Source organism: Haliotis cracherodii, unplaced genomic scaffold (assembly GCF_022045235.1).
Source record: "Haliotis cracherodii isolate W230 unplaced genomic scaffold, xgHalCrac1.p SCAF_4, whole genome shotgun sequence".
Classification (NCBI taxonomy): Eukaryota; Metazoa; Mollusca; class Gastropoda; order Lepetellida; family Haliotidae; genus Haliotis; species Haliotis cracherodii.
The window spans coordinates 18,590,567-18,615,207 of NW_027266297.1; the positions used below are offsets into that span (position 1 = coordinate 18,590,567).

General features: G+C 41.2%; 1 protein-coding gene across 5 annotated transcripts in view; it reads right to left on the reverse strand.

Annotated features, from left to right (window-relative positions):
- LOC139478186 (histone-arginine methyltransferase CARM1-like) overlaps nt 1–21,719 on the reverse strand; it is a 28,695-nt gene extending 6,976 nt beyond the window's left edge. The window contains exons 1-13 of one of the 5 annotated variants that reach the window (XM_071260547.1): nt 21,587–21,719; nt 17,538–17,660; nt 16,242–16,342; nt 15,535–15,639; nt 14,834–14,944; nt 14,183–14,360; nt 13,791–13,881; nt 12,619–12,700; nt 12,317–12,492; nt 11,148–11,285; nt 10,194–10,366; nt 4,622–4,726; nt 1,800–1,924 (exon numbers count right to left, since the gene is read on the reverse strand). In XM_071260547.1, coding sequence (XP_071116648.1) covers nt 1,800–1,924; nt 4,622–4,726; nt 10,194–10,366; nt 11,148–11,285; nt 12,317–12,492; nt 12,619–12,700; nt 13,791–13,881; nt 14,183–14,360; nt 14,834–14,944; nt 15,535–15,639; nt 16,242–16,342; nt 17,538–17,660; nt 21,587–21,719 — 1,641 coding nt within the window. Of the gene's footprint in view, nt 1–1,799; nt 1,925–4,621; nt 4,727–10,118; nt 10,367–11,147; nt 11,286–12,316; nt 12,493–12,618; nt 12,701–13,790; nt 13,882–14,182; nt 14,361–14,833; nt 14,945–15,534; nt 15,640–16,241; nt 16,343–17,537; nt 17,661–21,586 lie in introns of those variants that run through there. The other 4 variants (XM_071260545.1, XM_071260549.1, XM_071260548.1 and 1 more) reach the window with 4 other exon arrangements.
- Nucleotides 21,720–24,641: the final 2,922 nt, after the last annotated feature.

The window sequence follows — 24,641 nt, forward strand, 5'->3', positions numbered from 1 at the left end:
TATAACTGTTACAATGATAATTTCAGTTTTATTAAAGAGCAATGTCATTAAAATCTGTTCTTAGTGCTCACTACTGCTACACAAAGATCTGAGTACTACATCCCATAACAGGTCACATCACAGGGTACAACGACATGAAATCAAGCAAGTCTAGGAGCCTGACAACCCGATTCATGAAGTCGTCTTGACGACAAACAGAGGTTGCTAGAGGAACCAATTCTAAGCCAGAATTTCCACAGAATTACAATTGTCCAGATATTAGAAAAAGACCTTCCAAATGTTCAATGCTTTCAGGACTAGTAGCCGAGATGCCAACCCTAATTGAAACTTTCAAGTAATCAATTTCAAGTGAAAAAGAGTAATGTTACAATAGCGAGTGAGTGAGTATGGTTTTACCCTGCTTTTAGCAAGATTCCAGCAATATCACGGGGGGAGACACCGAAAATGGGCTTCACAAATTGTACACTTGTTGGGAATCGAACCTGGGTTTTCGGCGTGACGAGCGAACGCTTTAACCACTAGGCTACCCTACCGCCCCTTAATGTTACAGTACCATGATGAGGGTTTTTGCTTGGATATTTTTAAAAGGCCTAGACTTAAGTGAACCATGTGGTCGAAGTTCCTTCCATTCATCAAGTTCATCTAGTGACACTAGCTAACTGTCTTTCACAAAGACAATGTGGTGTTCAGAGTTCCGAAGGAATATTGGTGTACATGCAACTAGAAGATCATTAGATAAAATCATTTTCGTGTCTTAACATAACAAACAATCAGAGACCTTGTATCACTGAGAAATTGGTATTTTAACACCATGTGAATTGAAAGCATGGCTGTCATTGGTCAGCATAGTCTCTCTGTAGAATGCTTCATGTCCCAGATCCATTAACAACTTGCTGTCAGTGATATTGTATGCAAGTAAATAATACATGAAAAAATGACAAAAATCATAATTTTTGGGGGGAGGACAAGCGGAATAGCATAATCATAAGCTAAAAATCAAAACAGTAAACTATTACACCAAAATTGTTATGGTTGGCATCTTTCGTAGCTGTGTCCAACCCTTCAAAGCCATACAAAAAGCAGCTTAGAATGACAAATATTGAGCTCTGATCACAGATGCAACTCATATCCAAAGCTTTTCATTTCTGGTCTGCCAGGCATGTTGAATACTTGTTCTATTTCCTGCACTGGTTACAAGCTATCTCATGTAACAGCAGTTTTCATTTCAAACACCAACCAAACCACCTCGTTCATTGTTGTCTTGTTACATGAAATATCCAGTGTGAGAACTAGCATGAATGCAAATATGATCAACAATTGTGCCCTGGCATGATAACATCGGTGTTGCTTGAAGAATGTTGTTCTAAACACTAGTAGTGGTTGTTCTACCCATTCCCAGTCCCACCCCCCAAAAAACATAGCAAAGCCTCTTTTTTAAATACTTGACGGTGCTCTCGCTGTCAGTGCAACTATGATCATCATACAGTCAGGTTAGTGCACTAGAACCAGAACTTCTGCTTGATGTTACCATGGTTACACAAAAGCATTTTTTAACCAAACAAATGTAAACTAAGTAAAAGAAGCCAGCAAATACCACAAAATATACCAGGAAAAAAATGGAAACCAATCTACTCGGCAAAGAACTACAACTTAGAATATCTTCCATGCAATTAGTGACATACATAAGAAGCAACGCCAAACCAAACCAAACTGGGAATTGAAATGAGAATATGTCATGCAATTGGCTAAACAAGCTAGAAGAGCTTGGAGCTATTGATCTTCACTACCGCTAGGCCTACCTGAGAGTTTGTGAAGTTGATGGGACTTATACCACCACCAATGGAGGTCCGGTGTGCGTTAGAATTGGACACTTGGCTCCCTACGCTTGGAATACTGCCAGGGTTGATAGGGGCAACGACATTCGCTAGAAAAAAAATTTACCATAAAATATCTCCTTTTCAATTTTCCCTTGAATACACATCTTAGAATTTCTGCCCATATATTTGTGCAAATGATAAAAAGAGTTAACCCTTTGACAGATACATTACAACCATGACCAGAATCTAACATTGATAGAGTACACTATTATTTGACCCTCCTACTGACAAAGAACAACAGATTGTTTATACTAGGAGACCTGACAGAAAATACTGTGTTACTGCTTGAACCCTTCCAATACATATTTCGACTGAAACAATTTTCCTAGAAATAAGGCTACCATACATTTTCTTAGTTTAAAGTTTCGTTCTTCACTAAAACAAGACCACAAACTGAGTTATGAAATACTATCATGTTATACCAATGTATTTGTTCACAACTACACCTGTATCCTGCAGTAACAAGTCTCTGACACGTGTACATCTTTCTAACAAAGTATCGTCCACCTTAGACCAACCACTTTCGATATTTCTATTTACTGACAAATATTTTCTACAATCTATGATCAAGAACAAGTTGAAAAATATCCATGGGTGGCTTTTGATCCTGATTTGTACCTTTCAAGGTGTGTTTAGATCTGTGGCATGATAACAGTGCTCTCACTGAACTACTTGTGTGCATGTGACCTTCCACATCTTACTGTTATTACTGCATCAAGGACCAATTTACCAATTTAGTTTATTTCTTTGTAAACTGTTAAAAAATCCTGAAAAAAAATTGAATAAAGAAAGACTTTTCAGATTTTTTTGTTCTTCAGGACATTTCCCCCTTGTATTGCTACATGCTGCATGTTCGTCAAACTGTTGTTGTCCATCATTCAGTTTGACATATTCACATTTCAGTTTGATTCAATTTGGCGGATTCAAAATAAAGGAGATTTCCCATTTTATTTTTTTAACACATGTCATTTTTTAAGAGTTGGTGTATCCATAAACAATTTTTGAAAAAGAGAAGAGTCATCATGTCTGAGGCTGACAAAATAGCAGTGGATAATGACACACAACCAGAGTTTGTATCATCTTTCTGTCACTCACCCATATACAGCTCTAATCATCAACCATTGTATCCAATATTGCAATGATAAAACCCAGAGCTGACAAACCAGTATCGACCCATGCCATAATACAGCGAGACACTATCTCACAATGTCATCACTTTCCCAGTTCTGTTCATACACAGCAACCACTGGGACCACCTGATTCCTTATTTAGCTGAAACTGTGACCAGCATGGCGTACTGGAGACCTATTCTGCCATAAATCTGTGTGTAAATATTGCTAATTCCTCACCTTTCCACATTTACAAACAGAAATAAATAACCTAATCTGACACTGTCCATGCTTGAAAGTCAGAAACCTGAAGTACCTGACGTAATACCAGTGTGTCCAGGGCGCCATTCCATAAAGCGATCTTGAAACACCATTGCAGGTCAATGTAAATGTGTGGGCAAGACAGTGAGTTATATTATCATGCTGTGTAAGTTTGACAGGGGTCAATTTAACTGCTGGCCCGTTGGGCAGTGGCCAGTTAAAATTAAAAAGGGCTTGCTGAAACACAAAGTAGATGGCCAGTCTGGCTAGTCAAAGTTTCACCCCTTCTCCGTGTATGTTTAATTTTTTTTAAATGAATCATCTTTGTAGTAACACAACCGACCACCATTTTGTAGTGAGTGAGTGAGTGAGTTGCGTTTAACAATATTCCAGTTATATCGCGGCATGTCAGCTTAATGTGGGAGAAAAAAGCTCGAAGTGATGCAGGTCTCAGACGTTTACCACTTCGGTGAAACCCACGAGCACGGGTATGGTGCTGACAAACCTAGAAACATAATCGGGGCGAACCAGGATTCGAACCCACAATCATAGGTTTCTGGCGCGCCCAAGGGACGCACCTCTGCACAGCGAATCGCAGCGCCTTAGACGACTGGGCCACCCTTGCCCCCCACCATTTTGTAATGTTGTGTACAACAACTTCTTTATTTGCTCATAAATCGCCATGAAATGAGGCAAATGGAAGCCAAGATTTCATCTCAGAGTGCAGAAAAAAAACTTCTGGGTGTGAGGAGCTCTAAAAACTTTAGGGCCGTGCTAGTTGGCTATGTGACTCAGGTTCGGCCACTTCGCAGCCTCCACCATTTAGATGTAAGCCCATTAGTTCGGAGAAGGGCCAGTAACTTTTAAAAGGAGCAAGCCCTTCTGGCGACATACAATTTGTTGTTAAATCTACCCCTGTTTCATGTGGGAGGAAAGATAAAAGTGATTCAGGCTCTAAGATGTTTAATAATCTTTTTTGAAACCCACAAGCACCAATATGGTGCTAACAAAGCTTGGAACATAAACAGAGTGGGACGCAAACCCACAATCATAGGTTTCTGGCACTTCTTAGGGACACAACTCTGCACAGCACGGAGTTATGTCCGTGTTCTAAGATCGCTTTGATGAGTATGGCCCTGATAAACAAAGTTCCATAAAAAATTAGAACTGCAAACAATACTTCATGCGTTTTCACTGTCAAACCTGCCACAATGCAATCGACCATATCTTCAACCCACACCACACGCTGTCAGGAAGAGGAATACAAGTGACTTCACACCTAACCTCTTGAGTAAAACATTGGTCACTTTCACAAGAATATTAAAAATAGTATGCTGCAATCACTGCCAAGAGACAACAGCATACATTACTTACATACTGCTATAAGGTTTGTCTGTACGGCTCCGCCCTGCTGGGCCAAGGACTGACCCTGGTCAACTACGCCATTCATCAAGCCGTTCATGTACGTGGAGGTCTGGCCTGAAACAAACAGCATGTTTAACCATGTAGTCATAAATTCAACTTCGACAATGACTAAATAAGGCTTGAAGCTTAAGGTACGAAAACTATGTCAAAGTCATATTATGATTATTCTCAGTAGTTTGCAGACAGAAAACCTGAAGTCAATTTGGGCTCCCTGACTAAATAGCTTGAATGGCACTTTTTCGCAAAATTCCACGAGAAGCATGTGCACCGCCAACTCGTCAATATATATTTTCCTAACCTTTTCATGTTTTTGATTAAGGTGCTTACGTGATTTGATGCACTTCGCAATGTAAAATCTGTTTTATCACAATATAGATCTTGATTATCATCTTGACCGGGCATCACCATTTTGTTTGAAGCAAATGCAAGTGGTACGAGAGGTGGAATTTGATTGGTCCATAGGTGAGGCATAGAAGGGACAATAACTTGTAATAGCCACTGGTGGCGCCAAGGGTGGAAACTAGACTATTAAAGTCAGTTAACTATCTTGCCTCGGGAAGATGATGTCATTAGTGCCCCCCGTAAATATAAATCAGCTGAGGTAAACATTCATAAACATTCTGCTCAGGACTTGATTTTGAATAACTTTTTACTCGTGACTGTTGTTTAAAGCAATATTTGTAGAATTTTCCTATTCGGAATATTCTATAAGTAATATGTTACCACTGTTATACCGAGGCTGTTGTCTCCCACAACTGCTGCTATAGCAAAATCTACCGCAGAGATCTCAATTACCTCATGCAGCACGTGCGTAGCCACCTAGCTGCCATGTGACACCCTTCACTCTTGTCTCTTGCAAGAGCAAGTGCTCGTGGGACGGACGGGCAGCAGCCCAGTTGTAACGTAATACTTATAGAATATTCCGAATAGGAAAATTCTACAAATTGCATTAAGTAATACGTTACCACTGTTATACCGAGGCTGACTACCACAGTAGGCGGTGGGGAGCACCTACAACCCGAATCCTGACTGCTAGCGTTCCTTCCGACCAGCGGAAGTAAACGCCAAGGCGGAAGCACTCGATGCGTATGCACCTAGCTAGGCGTTACCCTATAGGAATACCAAAGCACTGTCAAGCGCATACCGTAAGGCTCAATCGTCATTGCCAAAACGATTGGAGACTCCAGCCCCACTGGATAGGTATTTCATAGCCGCAGCGGATGAGAACATTGTATCCGCGTGAGCTAAATCTTAGATCAGGTTAAACAGTCGAAAAGAGGGAACTTAATTTCATTCGGACCGTATATCCCAGAGCAAGCCTACTTAAAGTATGCATTAGGCGCGTGACCTAAGCATGCATCACATGGTTGGGATACACGACAGACAATTAAATACATAATTGTCAAAATACACAAAAAGCCGCCCTCACCTGTGGTGTGAGTGCGCTGGTTTGCAGGACCCCAACTCCTGTACCCACGGCAGTGGGAACATTGGAGTCGACCCAGATTGACCACCGTGCAAGGTCTGACGCCTGAGGAGTTCGGAATTGCGCTGGGCACACCCCTTAGGTGACCTCTTGCGCCGCGATCAGCGGCCCCAGACGGTGCACTCTCTCCACGTCGTCATCAGCGACCTGTTTGAGGTAATGATTTGCAAAAACCGAGTCAGAACGCTTAGAATGAGTGGTATCAACGCCGTCGTCGGGTAAGCATAAGCGTCCATGCCCGTCCAGTCTAACGCGAGAGCATCGTGATTGATAGCCCTCGGGTCCGGGACTGGTGATACAAACAACGGGAGTTGATTGTTGAACCCGGTTGCGAACAGGTCGACCATCGGACGACCCAAACGTTCGCACAGCCACTGAAACACTACTGGGTTGAGAATCCTCTCTGTGGGGCTCGGATCCGGAGGCCTCGATAGAGCGTCAGCCAGTACGTTCCGCACACCTGGGATGTGAAGGGCGCGTATCTGGCACGGGACACTGTCCACCAGAGCGTAAAACTCGAACGTGAGATCGAGTAGCGAGTGACTGTGGGTTCCCCCCAGTTTGTTCACATAGGACACTACAGTCGTGTTGTCGGTCGCCAGCATGAGCCGGGCATCGACGAGACAATGCTTCCAGTGATTGACTGCGTTTATCACTGCCTTGAACTCGAGACAATTGATGTGAAGACCTAGTTCGTCTACGCACCACAGCCCCGAGCTCACTTCCCCCTCTAGATGGGCGCCCCAGGCCACTAGAGAGGCGTCTGTATACAGGTTCAACATGGCCCGGTAGGGCCGCATAGAGACTCCTGATATGGCATTGTAAGGGACCATCCACCACTCCAGATGCGGGCGGAGCCGGTCTACGAAGGCGACGGTCGCACTGTTCACCTCCTGTGCTCACAACTGTATTGGAAACCGTTGCATCGGGCGGAGTTGGAGACGACCCCGATCGGTGCAGTCCAGGGCAGACACAAGTAGCCCTAACAGCTGTTCCCATAAGTGAACAGTCTGTGGCACCGGTCTGGGGGGACAAAGAGGCGATGGGTCACCGTGTCGAACCGACCTCCGAAGAACTTCAAGTTCTGTGAGGGGTTTAACTTGCTCTTGGGGAGATTGACAATCCACCCCAATTGCTCCAAGAGCCTAAGTGCAAAATCGAGCTGACGAGACAGCACGTCCGTCATTCAATTTGCAACTAGCGAGTCGTCCAGGTACGCGAAGTACCGGACACCCCTCCTGTGGAGGAACCCCACTATGGGGGTGGTGAACCGGGTGAACAGCCAGGGAGCGGACGTGTGAATCATTCTGAGTTCGGCACTGTCCTTCTTGGGAACGAGAAATATCCTGGAGTAAAACCCCGGTGTTATATCTGGTAGAGCTAACTCCAATACTGCCCCTTCTCCACCAACCTGCCGATGGCATCGGCGAGGATGGGAAGATCAGTTTCCGAATCAAAACCTGCCGACGGGGCAACGGTGAGCGGCGGATTCGCTTTGAGATCTAGCCGATAGCAGTACCGAATCGTGTTGACCACCCACGAGCCGTCGAACACTTGTTCCCAATTCTCCCAGTAAATCTGGAGTCTGGCTCCCACTGGGGAAGGAGAGGGGGCCCTGACAGGCTGCGGCAGGCGCAACTGTCTAGGGCCAAGTGACTCGGGTTCGCCTAAGGGCCAACCGAAGTTGGCGCTGTCGGCATACGAACCCCTCCAATGAGAGTCACCTGGAGGGGCCCTTGCCGTCCTTAGATGACTTGGGCTTCCCCTAGTTCCCCGTCTTCCCACGAAAGGGCAGCTGATTACCCATACCATAGCCCTCAGGGCGGGGCCAGACCCCTTAGACCTACCGGCCGCAGCAGCCTGGGGCGCGCTCCGGTTAGGAGCGGCACCCAGGGGTATATGCAGGGACCCAACAAGAGCAAGTGTGTGCCGAGAGTCCTCGGCAACGTACTCCAGGGAAGCATTTAACCTGAGCAGGTTCTCCGTGGGAGAACCTGCGACCAGACTGGCCGATGCAGGCAAGTAAGTGTCTCCGTGAGACATGGCAAGCATGGAGTGCCGAGCGAGGGCGTCCAGCTGGTGCAAGGTAGCTAGCGTTACCGTAGCATTCGGTGGGGCACGGACACCCAACCGCTCAACATGGGCCTCCGCGGTAGGACCAGCCTAGGGAAAGGCAAGGTCATGTACCGGGAATAAACACTTTTTCCACGACGTCGGAGGTAACCGCGAAGGCGTTCTCCAAGGAAGGCTTGATACTGCGCAGCAAGGTTGATGCGGGGAAAGCCGTGTCGGAAGACATCATATACCTCGGAGGAACCCACAGAGCCGTGGATTCCCCGCGGTACCGGCCGGGGCCGTGGCATGTTCTCAAAGAGGTCATAAACCAAAGCCACGCGGTCCTTAACCGATAGCGGGAGCAACGGCTCGGGGGAAGGACCGGTGACCAGGGGAGCCGCCGCCGTACCTGTGGACCCCGTGGCCACCGAATAGGCCGGGGACGGAACAGCCAGCGGCCTATCCTGAGATAAGGCTGCCAGCTTGGAGTCCAAAAGTTTTGCAAGTAATGTAGCAATGGAATCCACGGACAGCCCAGTGGCCGCCAAGGGATCCGCCGCAGCCGTGGGACCCCGACCGGACGAGCTGGAAACGGACTGCACATACAACCGGTAGCGCTCGCTGTCGGCACACCTCGCAGCTCCTGGTTGCGGGGGTAGAGGGGGTGGAGGACGGCGAAACATCCATGTCAGACATTTTGTTTGTACTGTGAACAAAGAGCAAAACATGGTTACAACACACGCACCACAAATATTCACAAACGAGTATTTTCACCAGAAAATAAACGAGCAATGCGAATATAGAACATACACATATAACATATAGAGGAATAAGTGATGTAAAAAACCCAAGATATACTGGAACAGGGGAACGTAAGACGCAACGTGCATACGAGACACCCCGCAATATATAAAAAAAAAAGGGCGGGAAAAAAATTTTCCTTTTGCCGGGAAAAATATTTCCAAGCGTAGTTACAGCAAACGCCCCGTAAAAGCACAGTTTATTAGAGAAAATAAACAGTAATAAATATCACCGAATGGTCGGAGAAACAGGAACGCTTGAGCAGTTAATTGTACGTCTTGCTAGAGCAAGCGAAGAGCCAAGAGTGAAGGGTGTCACATGGCAGCTAGGTGGCTACGCACGTGCTGCATGAGGTAATTGAGATCTCTGTGGTAGATTTCGCTATAGCAGCAGTTGTGGGAGACAACAGCCTCGGTATAACAGCTGCTTTCTTTGAGGCAAATGTTGACTTCCTGTTGGTCATTTCAATGATCGGTCAAAGTTCCCAAACACCCATTCTGACATGAATTCGGTAATTCGTTGCACAAAAAATGTGCAAAAAATGTCGGAATAAAGGGTCTAGCACTGATTTAATCGGTTCCCATCATTAGTGTTGGATAAAGCAGATTGTCAGTTTAACGTGAGTCGGATTAACAAGACTTGACGGTCTATAACGACAGCCTGTAAATAAACAAGTCTGAACCAGATAATCCAGTATTTGATATTGTGAACAGGCCATCAGTCACACCATCAGGATTCAATGACATGCCACCAACTATGTCAGGGAGCCTGACCACCAGATACTTTGGATTGCCTCTCATCAATTGTAACCGGAATATATGACGGCAGATTGTAAAAATAAAATAATCAAGGATAGAAAAGAGAAATCCATGATTGATATTGTGAGCAAGAATCCATGCTGTCGGTGTATGCTACCACTAACCAAGACACCAAGCCTGACCATCGTCGCCAAGCAACAACAAGCAAAAGCTGCTTGGGACCACTTCTAACCTGGACTCCCCACTGGAGTATCTACTGTGTAGAAAGTGTGGGAGGAGGTTAAGGCGTACTCACCCGTAGCAAGTACATACCTGTAGCAGATACAGTGATAGAAGGAGTACTCACCCGCAGATAGAGTTTTCCAGGTCATATCTCTGGCAGAGGATGGGTTACGGCTGGAGGTGGACGAGGTGTACTCACCTGTAGCGAGTGTATTCCAGTACACATCTGTGGCAGATGCTGAGTTACAGCCAGGTGGTGGCTGCGGTGGCTGGCCAGTGTAGCGGAAGAATGGATTCTTTAAATCTAGTGTGTTGGTTGACTTGCTTGAAGTCCCAGGTATGTTTAGTTCAATATCAACATCATAACTTTGCCTGAAACACAAATAGCAATAAAATGTTTCCTCCTCAACTCGACAAATCTAATGAATTTACATCCCACATAATTGACAGAGGTCTGTAAATAATCAAGTCTGGATCAAACAATCCAGTGATTGACATCATGGGCGTCAATCTACGCAATTGGGATACAAGTCTTCAGCCAATCCAAAATTCATTTATTTATCACCTTGAATTAGAAATTTCAATCACAGCAAAAGAAAACCACCATAGACGACATATACTATTGATAATACACCCGTTTGTGTTTAGATGCCATGGTGCTCAGAAATGGCAGAATGCATAAATGTCCACAACAATATAATAGTGCAGCATCACTGTTTTTGCAACTGGATCTCCTCAATTATATTCGGAATACAGAAATCAAATATGCTTGTCTGAATGTTTTCCTCATCAATCTAGAACCCTTGACACTAACTGGCTAAATGGAGGCGTCTTCAGGATATGATGCAGAGAGGTATCATAAGAGAGTAGTTTGTTTGTTGTTTAATGCCGCACTCAGCAATATATTTCAGCTATATGACGTCGGTCTGTAAATAATTGAGTCTGGACCAGACAATCCAGTGATCGACATCATGAGCATCAATCAATGCTTTTGGGATACGATGACATGCATCAACCAAGTCAGCGAGTCTGACCACCCGATCCTTTCAGTCGCCTCCAACGACAAACATTGGTTGCTGGAGACCAATTCTAACCTGGATCTTGGTCTCGTATTAGAGTAATGAGAATACATGATGTACATGCTCTGTCTCACCTGGTGTTGCAAGTGAGTGTCACCTTCCCCGTGAGGGTTTGGCCCTGCTTGACAAGGACAGGGGATTGCACCAGACAACGCACCTGGTACCAGTGAGTCAGGGGCTCAGTCGGAGACGTCGATAGCCATACAGTGTTCCTGCAACATGAGGACAAAAATAGTATTTCAAACCATAAAGTAGTGAGGTTTTACACCACTTTTAGCAATATTCCAGCAATATCACGGCAGGGGACACCAGAAATGGGCATCACACAATGTACCCATGTCGGGAATCGAACCCGGGTCTTCAGCGTGACAAGCGAACGCTTTAACCACAAGGCCAACCGACCGCCCCCATAGAGCAGTGCAAAAGTCAAACAATTCTTACCATGTTCAAACATGTCAATCAAGCATGTAAGTCGAGCGCATATAACTTCGGAGGGAGGGAGTCCACCAGCTCAAACATCTTCACTAGCAACACTTTAAAAGCTTTTAATGTTAACATATGGGCTAAAATAAACTGAGCTTACTAGACAGCAAAAATTAACTTGGGCTATAGACTGAGTTAGTGAGTGAGCATTGTTCTTCGCCGCTTTTAGCAAAATTCCAGCAATATGACTATGGGGACACCAAAAATAGACTTTACACATTGTACCCATGTGGGTAATCGAACCAGCGTCTTGGGTGTGACGAGCGAACACTTTAGCCTCAGTGCTACCCCATTGTCCCTTGGGCTTTAGACAAGTGGCTAAATGGCAGACTTTAAGGGGTCCGTTATGTTTGCAGCTACCTTATGGGATACGAGAACCACACTTAATTTACTAACAATGCCTTAATCACTTTCTGTTACCAATTATTGCATTATTCCACAATCAATACATATTTCATGAACAAATTACTCCCCCAACATTCACAACACAAGTTTTTTCACGACATCCAGTGTCTGTTTGTTTGTTTGTTGTTTAACACACCACTCAGCAAATTTTCAAGCCCTATGACGGCAGTCTGTAAATAATCAAGCCTGGCCCAGACAATCCAGTGATTGATATCATGAGCATAGATCCGCACATTTGGGATACGACAACATGAATAGAGGGAACAATATTTATTTCCTTCCCAAAACACAAGGCATCTGTTTCCTTAGTCCCATTGTTTCACATACAGACACTTGAACAGTCTTGTGTACTCACTCGGAGCCAAAGAATGCCACATCAAACCAGAAGGCCAACCCATGGACCATCCCTGAAGACATCATACTGAAGGTGACAGGAATCTCCATCACGTGAAGGTCATTCTCGTCCGCTGTCTGGAAGTCCACAACGTACTTGTTGGACTTGGCCATGCATATATGGATGTCAAATGTATCCTGGAATAGTCACACATGTCTCAGTAATCAATCACTTCACCCGTGGAGAATCGTGTCATTTAAACATCAAATGTCATGTAAAACAATGCCAGTTATAAATAGCAGACATGTTTCAGCAATACTTACAACAATAGGCTGTTTAAAATATTCTTCTACTGAAGCATTTCGTAAACTTGTAAGGTTCACACCATGGAATGACTCTTGATACCTGAAATAAGTCGAATAGACAAAGTAAGTAAAAACCTAAGCATTATGTTCTTACACATGTTACACACTCACCCTACAGTTTCTGCACTTGTAAAGCGTTAACACATTACTTTGTAAATACAATGAGACAAACAACACTTTTCTCAATCTAGTGTCAATCTTGAAATATTCAGCATAATGCATACATATTCTGAATGTTTCAAAATTAAATTGATTCATGTCTTTTATAACAAGAACACTATGGTACATCTTTACATTAGCTGGAATTAGAATGATGAGTAGAGAGTGGGAAAAATACAACCTATGCAACAGACACTCCCTGAAGACCTGTGTTAGAACAGGTCCCTAGCTCTTCCATTACATGATGCAGGTGACGACAAAATTGCATCCGATGTTTTTAAAAATCATTGTTTGATTGTGTGTCATCATAGACCATCATCTTGTATGCAGGTCTCCGGTATCCACAAGGTGACAAAATGTATTGGGGCAGTCAGACTTGGTTTGGATTGGGATGCAAACTTAACAAGACAACAAAGTCATCGATACCTCCCGCAATAGTAAATATTTGTCATGAATATGTCAATTAGTTATATACATATATTTTGTTGTCATGGAAACACAATTTTTTGTGTGGAAAATCCCAAACTATCAAAAGGCACCACTTCACCACTAGACCTATCTATGTGCCAAGTATGGTGTAGAAATATTGTATGATTTTCAAGATCTGCTCCAGAAACGACCACTACTGCCATTTTCAGACTAAGTCAAAGTTGTTTCCATGGAAACACGAAAATCCCAAACTATCAAAATGCACCAGTTCCCTACTAGACCTACCTATGTGCCAAGTTTGGTGAAGTAAAATTGTATGGTCTTCAAGATCTGCTGCGGAAGCACAGACAGACACACCAACTGACAGTGTCTATTTTAACACACACATACTCACACCCCTTAAATAACCACGTTGCAAGGAATAATTATTCACAGACCACCATCATCATGAAGACATATTGTTGAGTCAGGCGTTCCATAAAAGAAGTTAGCACATTTCACACAGAAATCTAAAACCACCAACAGGAAAATCATTCACCTACCAGAAATTCGCTTTTGAATATTGTTCCATGTAGAGCGATTCATCTGTGAATGGTGCTATATGTAGGTCTCCTTGTGATGGGTACATTTTTCCTGAAAACAAGACATCAAATGATATAAATCATCAAATATAAACAGATATAAAAGTTCAAGTTAAAGCATGGTTCCAAGCCAGGGATATAGATGACCTTTAGTCCGAAACTATTGAAAAGACCTAAACAGACTAGTTCCTTCTCTCCAAAATAAAATTATTTTGCATAACCACAAATTCAAAATGAGTTGGATATGACCAATGGTTTCTACCCACGAAGGAAATTCAAATTAGCAGACAAAGAGGGTTTTGACTGGGAAAGTTGTCATGTGCTATTGATACTATCCCTGTAGAGTTCCTTACCTCCCGGCCTCAACCACTTCTTGGCATGCAGAAAGCTCTCCAGCATCCTCTCATTAAACAGCATGTATCCCATGGGCTCAGAGATGATCAGGTCCACTTGCTCCGGCACCTCCACTTCCTCAACTTTGCCAGGGATAACAATTATACGACTGGACAAGTTGTTGGTCGCTACCAGGGTCTGCAACAACAGAATTCAACGGTTATATAATTGGACAAGTTGTTGGTCGCTACCAGGGTCTGCAACAACAGAGTTCAACGGTTATATAATTGGACAAGTTGTTGGTCGCTACCAGGGTCTGCAACAACAGAGTTCAACGGTTATATAATTGGACAAGTTGTTGGTCACTACCAGGGTCTGCAACAACAGAGTTCAACGGTTATATGATTGGACGAGTTGTTGGTTGCTACCAGGGTCTGCAACAACAGTTCAACTGTTATATAATTGGATGAATTGTTGGTTGCTATCAGGAGTCTGCAACAACAGAGTTCAACGGTTATATAACTGGGCAAGTTATTGGTTGCTACCAGGGTCTGCAACAATTTATGTGTTTGTTGTTTCCCCACAAATGACCAGAGTAGATCGCTGGGGACATCTTCAAATTAATGATCAAGCAAGTCTCCAACAAGGAAACTATGACATTTTCTCCCTACCTCACAGTGTTGGGCCATACTGCTAGCCTCAATGGCATATACTTTCTTAGCACCGCCCTGGATAGCGAAAAATGACAGAATTCCTGACCCAGCACCAACATCCAGAATAACCTGTGGAAGAAAGTGACATCATACAGACTGTGCTAATGTCATAAACTGGTAGTTTTATGGGGATTTATCAAGGATTCGTGCCCTTGGCAGGAAAAAACATAATCTTGTTATCTTGTTCAACATTGAATTTTAACACTGCATTCAATGCAATAATGTTAAACCAAGCATTATAGCCTATCCACGACTGTCATTTGCTGCAGACACGGGGCCGAACATCGATCTCTAAGCAGGTCCAGACAAATGCCTGTTACACTATATAACCAAATATCTTGCCAGCAACAAGACCAGCGATACACCTCACTTTCACTTGTATTAATAGAACCGGATAGATCTCCATCAACAATTTGTCAACTTGACATCATAAAGGCCATTGCTGCATTGCACACACACAAGTATGGTTTTATGCCGCTTTTTGCAATATTGCTAACACTAACCCCCCACCCCTGCCTTACACATACCTGTGTGTAGTAATATCATTACCACATGAACAGGACATCATCAGTAAATATGCAGATCAGAACATGTTAACCACTTTGCTGCTAGAATTTTGACATATGAAATCTTTTTCTCCATATGCTGTAAGCTGGTACCTTGTCCTGGAAGTCTGCGATGTTGGCCAGCATGGCTCTCTGGTAGGTGGAGGTGCGGATGTAGTCCTGCATCATGTTCTGCTGCTGGGACAGGTATCCATAGAACTGAAAAAACAAAACAGACACACATGTAGCCATAGAACTGAAACAATCAGACACTCACATAGCCATAGAACTGAAACAGCCAGACACACAGGTAGCCATAGAACTGAAACAGCCAGACACACGGGTAGCCATAGAACTGAAACAGCCAGACACACAGGTAGCCATAGAACTTAAACAGCCAGACACACGGGTAACCATAAAATGAAACAGACACACAGGTGGCCATAGAACTAATACATACAGACACACAGGTAGCCATAGAATTGAAACAATCAGTCACACAGTTAGGCATAGAACTGAAACAATCAGACACACAGGTAACCGTATAATTAAAGAAACCTAGAAGCTAGAAACCTAGAAACATAATCAAGGTGAACCGGGATTCAAGTTGTAGGTCTGGCATGCCCAAAGGTTGAGAAATCTGCACAGCAAATTGCAGTGCCTTAGACAACATTCATGCCCTGTCTCCGACATTCATGAAAACAATGCACTACAAGACAACTGGAAGGTATAATGATAAATTATGACAAGAGAAGCTGTAAATGTGTAACTGTAAGAGCAGAAATACATGGCTGCCATCCTCTTCAGTTCAACTTGCCTACCTGGAAGTACTGGACAGCTGATGCTTCATCTGTTCGGTCGTTAAATGCAGATTTGGTCCCATTCTTGTATTCATTTAGTTTATGTAGGCAGGCCTTCATTGCTGCAGACAGAAGCCAAACATTAACACCTGGATACCATGCTGACAGAAGAACAACTAATTCTACACCATAACTACACGTATAAGAGCAGAAGTGCTTAGGCCTTCCCTTTTAGATCAGTGGGTATAACAGTTATGTTTTACTCAATATTACTACGTATCAATTATTCTTTTGTAAGACCAAAGTGCTGGTTGGACAGCTGCGTATCTGCGTAAAATACGCATCAGAAATGCAGAAATACGCAGTAAAACAAAATCCAAGTGAATCAAATATCGAATCAAATATTGAATACCCAGATAGAATTACTGATACCCAATGATTTTAAAATGCATGGGTAAAATACCCACAACACCAAAAGCTTATCTGGAGCTCTGCTGGATTTAAAAAAAATCAAATTCCTTTTGGTATTTTTTGTAAAATGTGAGAGGAATGTTAACAATTTAATGGCTACATGGGAACAGTGCTACACACTGGAGTTTCTGTGAAGCTATGTCAAGTATTTGAGCAAACAATTAACAGGCTACTAATTTTCTGTTGGACAGGGAAATTGCACGGATACTTTTCTTTGGGCTTTCAATATGTTTTTACTCCCTTGGGTCCAGTCTACAGGGTATTTTAAAAAGACGCTAGACCTTTTTTCAAAATAATGCCTACATAAATGCTGTTTCAAATGATTTCTGATTTGTGCTGCACCAAGTGGTCACATGCATTGGATTAAAACAGCGATATACACATCTAAGTTACTGTACATAACATTGTTATAATGTTATATGAGAAATAACATTTGGCATTATTCAGTGCAGCAGTTCAGCAATAGAAATTGGCGTTAGTCCTGTAGTCCTTGCCAAACTGCCCAATAGTTAAGGTATCATAAGGACTGTTAGAAAATTTGCCATTTTTAAGGGTTTTACTATATGTTATCATTATAAGGACTAGTGGACTAAAACTGTTAGTTTCTACCGCTGCAGTTCATGTATTATTTGTGTCTGTCTTATCTCCATTTGTTCAGTAATTTGAGATCTGGAAAGTAATATAACAATGCATATTGATGTCATGCTAATAGGTCTTGACATTCTTCATGCATACTTGAATACCAGCAACTCCACAATAAATTGGTTAATGGTGATTTATCATATATATATTAATACAGCTTATCTGAAAATATGATATATCGATTGTGTATACAGTCCCACTTACTGTGTATACTGGAGAATCGGATGAGGAGTGATGTCTGATCATTAGTGACAGTAATTCCCAGCTTCCCCAACCGAGAAAACTCAGTGTCTTTGTTGATGGGCACTGTGGATGCTTCTACCTGGCCTGAAGAGAAAGTTTGAAGATATTACAAATCATGGTTCAAATCTGGTGATCATGGCGGTAGCAAGCAGCAAATATACCATATCCAGGGACTTATCTAGGATCCCATACTACCTGCCCATGGCAAGCACATTGGGGAAAGAATGACGATATTGTTCAAAATCAGACTTTATTTTCATAAATTCAGAGGAAATTACTGTCATTTGCTGAAGACTTGGGCCATATATTGCCTCTAGGGAAGTTTAGATAAATGTATAACTATTATATGCATCTAAAACATTTCATTTTTTTTAAATCTTAAAGTGTTTGCTAATGTTGGGAAAACCCCAATAGACAGCTGTGTAGAAGGGAGTGTGCATTATACACGAAGTATGAGTATGGATGTTTTTTACCCCCATGGACTGATAGAGTGATGAATAGATGAGTGACCAAATAATGGTTACCCAATGAAGAATGTAATAACCCAATTAAAATAGAAACCCTTGAGTAAAAACTCAATTTGCTCAAAAAGTTATCTGGAGCTCTGGCTACTTAACTGATTGTTAGAGTTTCTTGTATTATTCCCCATAAAGAGTCGGGTTAGCCACCCATGCTTTTCATAAGAGGTAACTAAAGGGATCGGGTGGTCAGGCTTGCTGACTTATTTTTGCATGTCATTGTAACTCATATGTGTAAATCATGATGCCAGTCACTGGATTGTCAGTTCAAGACTCAAATATTTGCAGACCCCTATCATATGGCTTGAATATTTCTGAGTGCAGCATTGAATAACAAACAATAACATGCTTATATATACCCATAGATCATATGCCTGTTAGCAAGGCAAGCAATTCTATACCCCAAATCGAGATCATATATGTATTTCAAAATGCTACATATACAATTAATTAACCTGACCTAAAAGCATGCAACAAATTTGCTGTCATGTGCCTAATACAATCATGTTTACACACAAATACTTATGATCTTATATCCTGCTGATTGACTGATGTAAGGGAGGTAACTCTAATGCTGTGAAATTCAGGAAGTGACTGTACCTGGATTATGTATTTAGGGGGTCCAGCCGACTAACAAACTTAATTGTGTGTGTGTGTGCATGTGTGCGTGTGTGTGTTGGGGGGGGGGGGGGGGGGGGGGGGCGGCAAGGGGGATGTGGTGGGACTGGCAAGGTAAAAAAAATATTTAAAAAAGTAACAGAGATATGTCAAATATTGAAAATAACAATCTTAATTTAAGTAAACTAGCTTCATTCCTTGCTTGTATGTATCTTATTTAATATGTAATATCATACTTAAATATTACTCATGCTTGTCTGCAGTGTTAGAAATTGACACTAGTCCTATAGTCCTTGCCAAACTGCCCAGTAATAAAGGTATCATAAGGACTGGTAGAAATTTGCGATTATAAGGGGTTTGCTATATGTTATAAGGACTTGTGGACTAAAACAGTTAGTTTCTACCACTGGTTTACATTTCAACATACTCAAACTTTCCCTGCCAAACACCATTCACCAATCTTGTTTAGCCATGCTTTGAAGCACACATTTAAACCCAATCAATATGGAGGCAGTACTCTACCACAAGAATTAAGAAACATAAAATTGTGCATACTAATAGAAAGTTAATGTTTTAAAGTGGCAGCCAATTATGAAATAATAGGGGAACATCAAAGGGTGTGGGGCCACCTTGGCCAAAATAAACATAAATGTGACAATCGACTGGAAGAAAACTCTGCTGGTTGTCATGAGTGTAAATGTATAAAGCCGTGGTGAAATACACAGGGTTACATAACTAAACCATGCACATCCGTCACCATTACCCAGCTATAGTGTCACCTCTGTCTCATCTGAATATTATCATCTGGCATCATAACCAACAGTTACCCACACATCCCAGTAACTCTCCTTGTGGAGAGGAATTCACCAACAAAGCACCCTATCAAAGACGTATAGATTCATTGTGAAAGGATTACTTTAACATCTAAAACATAGGATCTGCATGTACAATTTGTGTATATCACTGTCACCCAATTTGGCTCCCAATATATGGCAATACAGACACCTGTGGCTGTACCATTGTTTTGACAATACACAGCCCTAGTTAGTTGCTAGGATGTTTGACTTGTCTCAAGGTAGATGTTGGAGTTAAAGAGGTATTCACAAATGCCCAGCTCATAATTGGCCTTAATTAACTTGATTGTTCTTGTTGATTGTTACAACACATTTTGCAATATTTGACAGACAAAAACGCTGGGAGGTCAAACGAGTACTAGTAAGTAATTTTAGCAAGAATATCGTCTGAAGGAAATAACCTTAATAGTATCGTCACTTGAAAATTCATGATGCATTATGTTGGCTTACATCATTTTAGCATATTCATGTTATATCTACATAATGGCTAAAACCTTCCTTTCACGCAAATACAAGTACATACAAACATGATAAGAAAATATACATGACATATTATATTCTTAATAGCATATTGCAACATTATGTAGCCACTGCAACCATGGTAACCATCATCACCTTAGTACATGTGCTTGTATGATTTTTCAGACCAAAATTCCTAATGATCACTTACACGTGTCATTTGAAATATAGCCCAATATGTTAATCGGAACATCATGTAATTGTAATATGCATGAAACAACACATCTAATGTCATGATACAATATCTTCGCAATAATTCGCTGTTGATTAGGTTTATACAATATTTAATGTTAATGTGTTTGTTGTAGATATTAAATTGTTATATGAGTGACATGAGTAGAAATTTGAGAAGGGAATTGCCATCTGGGTACAAAATCAATTCATCAAACAAGAGAGGTCAGCATGGTCAGGTCTGCAGTACTCTGCACCGTTGCTTCATCTAACACCCATGGCTGTCAAATGGCTTTAGATATATCTCAAATTATTGCTGCTCTTTCCTACATAAATGGTCGATGCTATGTTAAATTTTAACTCACTCGATCACTCCTACATAAATGAGTCAGTGGGTCTTTATGCTGCTTTGAACAGTATTCCCGTTGTATCACAGTGACTCAGCTTTAATGTGGGAGGAATGCCAGAAGAGGTGCAGGCCTCAGATGTTTACCACTTTGGTTAAACCCAAGAGCACAGGCATGTTCCTGACAAAGCTTTAAAAAACATAAATTAGGGCGAACCAGATTTGCACCAACAATCATAGGTTTCTGGCATGTCCAAGGAACTCAACTCTGCACAGCGAATTAAGGCACCTTAGACACGTGGGCAAGGACATCTCTTTTTTCGCAATAGTACCAGAAGAGTATTTGATGTCAACCTATTACAAAATAATACTGAACATGCAACATGGCATCTACCCTGTCTACAGCCAGGATCATAACAATCGTTTGATTATATATAAATACGCCAGAAAGATAAAGTGTACTTGGTGTTGATACAAATACAGGAACAACTGTATGCTGGACAGATCAAAGTTTGTTGTGATAGAATATTACCATGATTAGTTGATTTCAAGGATTCCTGGAACAAGTCAACTGATGACAAATACAGAGGATCATAGTGATGGACGTTCTTATAATTATGTCTATAAGTCAATGTACATGATACATGCAATACAACAATCTGAACAAGCAAACTAATCACAAAGTGATAACATTCACATTAATGATAAATGGCGTCTAATTCCAAAATAACTGACCACGATGAAGATCTACATGTGGAAATAACTAACATTCAGCAATACATGCACGATGACTCAATAAACCAAATCTGAAATAACCGAACCGTCAAGTTAACCGAAGACATATGCGTCAATATTGTGTAATAGTAATATCTGTGTGATCCAAAGTGTCTTTGTTCTGAATGATGCAGTAAAAGATGACAAAGTGGCGCTATTCGAACTTTTTCGGCTGTTTTTCATCAAGCCGTGGTACTAGGAAGTACTTACCATTGTAAAATGATAACGCTAAACTTTCAGTTTGCCGTGATATTTCCATTCGATGGGGGACCTCCGATGTGCAGTCGAACTGTCCATTTTCGCTCCAACTTGCGAGGAGCACGTTGTCAAACACAGTCGCCATTTTTGGAATTGAAAAGGAGGCGCGTTAAAATGTCTAAAAATAGCACTACCGGGGTCTTGCTATAAAAAGTAGACGTGGCAAAAAGAAAACGAACCAAAGCGCATATTACCTTTAGCAGTTATAAAATGTATGTTTTTGCAAGTGATGATTTTGAACACTTCATTCAATTTCAAAACACCTCTGAGCTTAAATGATTATGTGTAAAGACAATTAACAATGATAGAACAATAACTCCTTGAGAAAAGTGATTCTCACGATGAAGGAGTCTCCGACCTCCCTAAATTAAACTAAATTAAATTTCATAACATTTAGTTAAGCTTCAGAAATACCTTTAGCTAAGCTACCGATTGGAAACCGACCTATTTATGCCATCCAACCCAAAATTAAATTTGAAATAGACCATTATAAAGCATTCACAACTGATATATCAAGTAATATCTATTATTTATATAAGACTTATTTAGAGTCACTCATCAGAGTCGAAATATATACATTTCTATAATTATGTACACAATGAAACTATATATTGCAATATTGGTACAATACGTTGTTTGAGTCCACAAAGGTAGAAACTATAAGTCAAACACATACAGATGGTGTATTGTCCCTGCTTAAATAAACAGGTCACTAAGGTTTGCATAAGCAGTATGATCTACATGTTGGCCTAATTCTGACTTGTCAATGCAACTTTGACAGATAGTCTACAACTACTACTTACCTTGTCTGTCTCAACGACCCCAGTGAATAAATGAAAAAAAGAAGCCCAGCTCAAGTGTAGAATGATTGGGCAAGTCTAGATTGACTCATTGTTTAGCATTGTTCAGGGCTCCAGTTGGATTTTAAATTTGTATATTTTGTGGATACATACTTTTAATAAGATATGTTTATTTGTGGCAGTAAACGTTTGATTACCACTCCCCTTGAAACCAAGATGTGGCCATAATCCAAAACTGGCATTACAAAATCACAAATTCTTCTTTCCTTGATGTTTATTCATCTTATAAATCACTATTCGATTTAGAAAAATATCTGTCTACTTTAGCATGTGAAAGAGATTCCATTGTTTAAGCCATAAATCTAAATGTACAGAAAACTCGATTTAATACAACCACAGAGTCATCGTTTAGTTTATGAATACAATTTTTTTTGTTAATTTGTCCTTTTTTAAAAGTAGTAGAGAAAATTTAATTCCAAAATGTTACCATGTGCAACCATCTGTCCCAAACTTTATCAGTCTTCCATTTACCAGAAATGATTGTGCTATTAAAAACCTGTCCATATATGTAAAATGACATTTAAATACAAATGTAAAAAAGAGATGAACGTTCGTTGTAAGAAAATGTGTGCATGTGCATGGTATATATTATTCATGTAAATGAACTCTGGGCCATGGCCTTCATTCACGAATAAACTTCTTCTTCTTCTGTAGCCATAATCTTCCCCGAGGACTGAGTCTGAAATTCTAAGGTGGAGGTGATGTTTGATGTTTCCATTGCATTGATTAAGTTTTGATCTCGGAGGCCCAGTCTCACCATCTCTTACTAAACATTCCGAGAAGACCTGGGGTAGAATAGGTCTCCAGCAACCCAAACTTGCCGTAAAAGGCGACTATGCTTGTCGTAAAAGGCGACTAACGGGATCGGGTGGTCAGGCTCGCCGACTTGGTGGATGCATGTCATCGTATCCCAATTGTGCGGATCGATGTTCATGATGTCAATCACTGGATGGTCTGGTCCAGACTCGATTATTTACAGACCGCCGACATATAGCTGGAATATTGCTGAGTCCGGCGTTAAACAACAAACAAATCTTACTAAACATGATACAACCTTTCCTTAACCGGAGTGACTGAATGAGTTTATTTCAGTAAAGAGGCCACCGGCCCATTATACAATATGGATACAGTGGATTACAACAATATCAGGCGCCAGACAATACACGTGATGTACAAAGTGAAACAATTGAATTATTGCATACATTTGAAAAACTGTTGTCATTTCTTAAAAGCAAGAAAAATATATTTAGCTAATTTATTAATTACATGTTCATTGTAGCAAGACATTAGAGGGCAAAAATTATCAAATGAAGGTTGTGAATGGTAATATTTAGGAATAAGACTATTTCTTAGATCTGAATAGAATTGACATTCAATGCAAAAATGATACTCAGTTTCAATTACACGGACTACACAAAATGGAAATAAGCGTTCATCCCTAGGAAGACCAATTGATCTACCTTCTTCAAGCACTAGGCTATGACTAGAACAACGGAAAGAACTAAAAGCAAATTGATACATGTATACTCTAACAGGTATTGATGTTAAATATTTTTCTAATACAATGCATGGTTTAATTTGTGCATACATTTCAAGTTTGGAAAATGTTTTTAATTTACATAACCAAGTTTGCTGGTCTATATCTATACATCATTGATTAAAACAAACAAGAAACTTATTGGAACAACTGGATTACACCAGACAGAACCAAAAACACATGATGATAATAATTGTTTTACATGAAAGCCCAACATTCAATACCTTTATCAGCCAAGGACACTTGATAATCATAAACCTGTTTCAAAATAGGATTACCAGTTTGAAATATCAATATAGTCCAATATTTAATATTTTTTATATATTGGTTTACTTTGAGTGAATAACGACCTATCTCCCCCCTTGCAACAATATTAAGGGTGCTCCGTCTTAAATGTAAAAGCTGTTTACAGTAAATTATCATGGCATATATTAATATCAGGTGAAGGATGAACCCCCCAAACTTCACTGCCATACAACAAAATTGGTAAAAGCTTGACATCAAATAAATGAGTCAAAACATGAGAAGGTAACTTATGAAAGTCAATAATGTTTGTTTTTAGGGACTGCAAAACTTTATTGGCCTGGATTGTGAAAGTTGTCTTTGTATT